This window comes from Myotis daubentonii, chromosome 9 (genome assembly GCF_963259705.1).
Source record: "Myotis daubentonii chromosome 9, mMyoDau2.1, whole genome shotgun sequence".
NCBI classification, from domain to species: domain Eukaryota; kingdom Metazoa; phylum Chordata; class Mammalia; order Chiroptera; family Vespertilionidae; genus Myotis; species Myotis daubentonii.
The window spans coordinates 45,559,741-45,565,861 of record NC_081848.1 but is presented as its reverse complement, the minus strand read 5'-3'; the positions used below and the strand labels follow the sequence as shown (position 1 = coordinate 45,565,861).

At 40.1% G+C, this 6,121-nt stretch overlaps 1 protein-coding gene across 1 annotated transcript; it reads left to right on the top strand.

Annotated features, from left to right (window-relative positions):
• The first annotated feature begins 231 nt into the window (after positions 1-231).
• LOC132241880 (olfactory receptor 52P1-like) lies at positions 232-1,194 on the top strand. Its single transcript, XM_059710839.1, has one exon. The coding sequence runs from the start codon at positions 232-234 to the stop codon at positions 1,192-1,194; it is 963 nt and encodes a 320-aa protein (XP_059566822.1).
• Positions 1,195-6,121: the final 4,927 nt, after the last annotated feature.

The window sequence follows — 6,121 nt, the reverse complement described above, 5'->3', positions numbered from 1 at the left end:
AAGAGTAAACGTCCCACATACAGGATGAAAAGCCTGAACATCATACAAAAGTGACTGTGAAAATAATATAGTGCTTTGATATAGATGTAAAGCCCAGTTGCACACTCTATGACTTCAAAGAGGTATTCTTCCATCTTAGCAACTCATTTAATGCCAAACTGATAAAAACAACCTACTACCTATGTCTCATTGGCAGGTGTCTAAATTTAACAACTACCAGCAGTTTCTACTATGCTATTCTTCAACCATTCCAGCTGCCTGACCTTTACTTTGATGGGCATCCCTGGCTTAGAGTCACAGCACTTGTGGCTAGCTCTTCCTTTCTCCTTCATGTTTTTGGCTATTCTCATTGGCAATGGTGCAATCCTCTTACTGGTGGCCACAGAACCCACACTTCATACACCAATGTACCTGCTCCTGGCCCTGCTGATGGTAGCTGACCTCATATCTACTCTGGCTCTGATGCCCAAGCTCCTCTGCCTCTTCTGGTTCAATGATCATGACATAACTTCCAATGCCTGTTTCACCCAGATGTTTTTCATCCATGGAGCATCCGTGGTACGATCAGCCCTACTTGTTGCAATGGCCTTTGACCGCTTCGTGGCTGTGTGTGAGCCATTACACTACAACACAATTCTGAGCCGCACCTTAGTTGGACGCCTGGGACTCATAGCTCTAGCTAAGGGTGTGATTATTGTCTTTCCCATGCCTCTTCTACTTCAAAGGTTGACCTTCTGCCACATGATCATTCCTCACACCTACTGTGACCACATGGCTGTGGTAAAAATGGCCTGTGACCACACCAGACCTAATCGTATCTATGGGCTCTTTGTGATTCTGCTTGTGGTGGGACTTGATTTGCTGCTTATTGGCTTCTCTTATGGACTTATCTTGAAGGCTGTGGTACGCCTCAAGTCTCAAGATGCTACCTTCAAAGCTCTCAACACCTGCTCAGCCCACTTCTTTGTCATCATTGTCACTTACGTGCCTGCACTCTTTTCCTCCCTTATTCACCGCATTGGTCTCAATATCCCACCTCAAGCCCACATTCTCCTTGCCAATCTTTACCTTCTTCTACCCTCAATGCTCAACCCCATCATCTATGGTATAAATATGAAGGAAATACGAGGCAAGATGGTCAAATGTCTGTGCAGAGAACTTGCAGAGTCTGTGGGTCCACACAACAAACAGTGAGGGCAGCTGACGATGCCTTTGCCATATTTCGCATTGAAGGTGAGAATATGCAGAGAGACTTTATGCCTAACACTCATGATCAGCATGTCAGAGTTTAGAGAAAAACTAATTTAAAAAATACTGAATATCCTATTGTCATCAAAGTATAATCTCAATTATGGAGAAGACATAGCATTCAAACCTTGGATAAGCAGATGATGACACTGGATAATAAAAACCATAAGAAAAGTTCAGGGCAATAACTAAGGTTGAGGTAGCTCTGTCCTAAGGGAGGAGGGAATGGAAGACTCCTATCTTATATTCTTCCCATTTTATTAGGCCCAGAAGAAATACCATCTGTTGAGGTGACTCTGTTCTAGTTATTCTAGGTATCTATCTATAATAATAAAAGTGTAATATGCTAATTAGACCAGATGTCCTTCCAGAAGACCTTCCAGATGAAGCCTGGACTACAAGGGAAGCCTGGGTCCCAGGTGTCAGAAAGAAGCTGGTCCCGGCAGCTGGGTGAAGGAAGGCCTACTCTTGCATGAATTTCATGCATTGGGCCTCTAGTCTATATATAAAAGCCTAATATGCTAATTGTCCCTCTGACCATTCTTTTGACTATTTGACCAATCGCTATGATGTGTACTGACCACCAGGGGGCAGACGCTCTGACTGTAGGTTAGCTTGTTGCTGGGGTCCAGCCAATAGGGTCTGGGTGAGACGGGCTGGACATGCCCTGAGCCAATGACCCTGGTTTCTCCCTGGCCTCTAAAATATTTCTTTCAATGTGCATGAATCCATGCACTGAGCCTCTAGTTTTTATATATAATAGACCATGGAATCATTTCAATTTTAACTCAATTTATGTGATAACATTCATTTTTCAATTAAAGTTACAAAAGCTCAATTTCTTTGTAACTTTCCCATAGTCACACAGGTAGTAATTGGTTAAGCCTGAATTTAAATCATAATCTTTCTGATTATAAAATATCTTTCCACTCTACATGTTGCCTCTCTAAAGACAACCAAGAGTGAAGAAGTTATACATCAAGACTAGGAAGAACATTTAACAGAAATGGCTTTAATCATAAAACCATAGCAACTATTTTTTGCCTACCTCATTCTTACCATCAATAATTAATTAAAGGTATCTCTAGTTTTATACCTAAACAGTTACCACTATTTGGAGAACTGAAAATATCTCCCTTTTCTAGTTATTCTGTTTTCAATGCCCCAGTCAACTCCCATCTAATCTCCACTCTTCTGAGATGTATGTTGGCCTCTAGGAGTTGGCTTTGATAGAATTCATTGCCCAATCTCCATTATTTGGTTTGCCCAAGGGAGCTATGTCAGTCTGGGTCCTCAAAGAAAGTAATGTGAAGAATAATTAAACATAACAAATTTACTAGTGGAAAAACCTATGAGAAAGAAACCAGGGAGACCTTCGGGGTAGGCTAGGAAAACCATCTACAGTCCAAGTTTGACCCTGAGTGAAGAAGGAAGAGAAAGTTGGGTGGAGGTGATTTAGATTTCTTGGAGCAAAATCATTGGAGAGTCTTTGAACTAAAATCAGCAGACTTTAAAAAAAAAATCTCTCAGGTGTGGGTCTGCTCCTTGTAGGGACATTGTCAGTTACTGCCTGGAAGTAGCCTCTGCTGGGCATGACCCTGGCAAGCAGTGGGAATCCTCAGACAATTACAGTTACACTCCCTCTAGTACAAAGTCTGTAATCCACCCTTTGTACAGCACAAATCTATTTCTCTACCTGGGTTCAGAAAATGACTTGCATATGATTCTTAAAGACCTTTTTCCCAGTTGGAAAACTCAGGAGGAAGGGGTTAGTGGGATGAATTCTAGTCATTGCCTGTGCAGTTGATCACAGTACGGCAACCAATATTCATTTTGTCCCCCTCCACTAGACACTCTAAATTTCCCTCACTATTCGTTATCACTAAGGCAGGTACCATGGTTTACCTGGTTTTATAACCCCAAATTTCATTCCTGAAATGTCTAAACACTTTATAATGATATTCTCAGTTTGGAATTACTCTACATCTTTATTTATAGTGGGCAAAGAAATAGCAGTAAGTACCCAAGTAAGTCACCTAGTTTTACATAATTCCCTCCTACTGGCATTTTGAAAGCCTTCCTATATCCTTCTGTTGATTAGGGTCACATACCTTCAAAATTATATTGGCAACAAACAGACTGATAAACTATTCAACTCAAACACATGCTGCTATTCGTGAAAAAGTAAGGATGACTAAGCGAGTGTAACCATGAGCCCAGAAGCTAGAATCAAGAGCCCACAGAGTAGAGTCAGGAGCCATGAAGGAATATTTCTAGGACCTAAAACCTAATTCAGTGAACTCCAGCTAGAGTTTGCTTGCTTGATTTGCAGTAGTTCATCATTGACCAGAAGAAAACTAATATGTGTATTCAGTTCCATTCCCAAAAAAGTGAATTAATTCCTGATCATCCAGCCTTATATTCTAACACCTTTGATCCAGCACACTCAAAATTTAATTTCAGAGAATATCCCTGTCTCCCACCAATACATGCCAGCTACGCCCTGTAATTATTTAGGGTTATATATTTTTTCTTCTTGTAAGAATTCTAGAATGTAGCTAGCTGTGTTATGCAGTGATTTAGCCCTATGTATCAGCCTGAGAAAGAGGAAGAGGAGAGGAGGCATGCCATGGGATGGGGACATCTGTTGTCATTGGGGGCAGATGCTTCTGCAGCATCTTTTGTCTCAGAAGTAGTCTTAGAACTTTGCAGGGATCTCCGCCTGTCCAGAAGGTCAAAAAGAGATTACTGAGTCACCTTCAGTAACATTCATCTGGATGTTAATGCTGCGTTTCAGTTTTCAAGTTTCCATGTTTTCTCTACCAAGACCCTGATCTACATATAACAGACCTGCCTTAGCTGAATGTTAAAACATCCTTGGAGCCCTGAGACTCCAGCCTGCCATGCAATTATACCTTTCCTTCCAATATTAGTGAGGAAGGTCTCTTTATATACTACCACCACTAAGGCTCTTTGGTTCTCCCTTTTAGCTATTAAATCGTTGCTACTGACTCTGTCATCCTTCTGCTAGTATAGAGCATAAAGACCAGTTCCCAGTAACTAGTAAATTCCTGTCATTGTTGTCACTACTTCCTCGATATTTTTCAAATTGTACTTAATACAAAATTTCCCACTATTGGTAAAATATTTAGCAATTAAAATATTTACCTCTCCCCAGGTACTATCCTGCCCCACCTACCAATCAGAAGAGCATTCTCTGCTTACCAGGCAGGAAGTAAGCTAGTCCCAATTTCCTATCTTACCACTTGTACCACTCTCAGTGTCAATTTGTAATAGCCTTGGTTCTCTGCAAAGCAGATGCCAAGATGAAATTTAACAGGTAAGAATATTATTTGCAGTAATATCTGTGTAAAAGAAAGTAAAGAAGACTATCAGTATAGATTGAGAGAACAGTCAGGCCACAAGTCTAACTCCAAGTTAAAAAGAGAGAAAAGGCTGAGTGAAAGTATCTTAGACTGAGTGAAAGTATCTTAGATTGCCATGCAAAGACAAATCACTTGACCAAGGAGCCTACCAAGATGTCCCATGACCCCAGGAAGTGGTCTTCCTTCGCATCCTTGCCACACACAGTCATTGGTTGGGAGAATTCAATGTGAGACATCACTTTGATGCAAATGCAATGATGAATTTCAAATTGCAGCAGTTAGGTCCTTCAGTCAATTGACTCCCTATAGTAGGAGGTCTGTAAGGCACATTCATATGGTCATCATAGGACACCAATAGAATTTGGAGGGCAATCCAAAAGGAAATTCTCTCTCTGACTCTTGCACCCTTTTGAGGCAGGGTCAGAAAACTCTTTCTGTAAAGTGTCAGATAGTGAACATTTTTGACTTTGTGGATAATCTGGTCTTTGCCACAACTAATCAACACTATCACTGTGGTGCTAGTAGCAGCCATAGATGATCGATAAACAAATGGGTGGCTGTGTTCCAATAAAATTCTATTTACCAAAACAAATAATAGGTTGAATTTAGTCCATGGACTATAGTTTCCAACCCCTGCTCTAAGGCCACCTACAGAATTTTTTAAAAATAAAAATAAATCCAAATGTCTACCAATACAAGATTATAAAAGAGTTTTTAAAAAGGGGGAAAGGGTTGACTCTATATGTAATATCATGGGTTGCAGTTAATAATATTAGGTTAAATAATAAATTGCAAAACAGTACCATGAACATGATTTTATTTTGTAGTAATAATACTTAAAGAATTTTTGCATAAGGAATAACTCTGAATACATGTCCAGAATTTCAGAATGTGAACTTATTTGTAAATAACATCTTTTCGTGTATAATGGAGGGTTTTTTTCTATGTTTTATTTAATTTATTGGGGTGACATTCGTAATAAAATTATATAGGTTTCAGATATACAATTCTATAATACATCATCTGTATATTATATTGTGTGTTCACCACCCCAAGTCAAGTCTCTTTTCATCACCATTTATGCTCCTTTATCCCCTTTTCTACCTCCCCTAACTCCCCTTTCCCTCTGGTAATCACCATACTGTTGTCTGTGTTTATGAGGGTTTTTTTTTCCTTTGCTTAATTCTTGAGTTCAGATAAGGTTATACTGAATTAAGGTGGAGCCTAACACAGTGCCTGGAGTCCTTATAAGAAGAAGAAATTTGTACAGGAAGAATGATGTGAAGAGATATACACAGAACACGCCACATAATGACAGAGACAGAGGTTGGAGAATTGTGTCTTCAGGCTGAGGAACAGGAAGAATTGTCATCAACCATCAGAAGCCATGAGAGAAACAAAGAAAGTCCCCCTTGCTCAAAACTTTCAGAGGGAGTGTGACCCTGCTGACAACTTGACTTTGGACTTCCAGCCTCCAGAACCACGAG

Bases quoted from the DNA above. Each gene is read 5' to 3' on its own strand.
- LOC132241880 (XM_059710839.1), top strand. From the start codon at position 232: ATGCTATTCTTCAACCATTCCAGCTGCCTGACCTTTACTTTGATGGGC.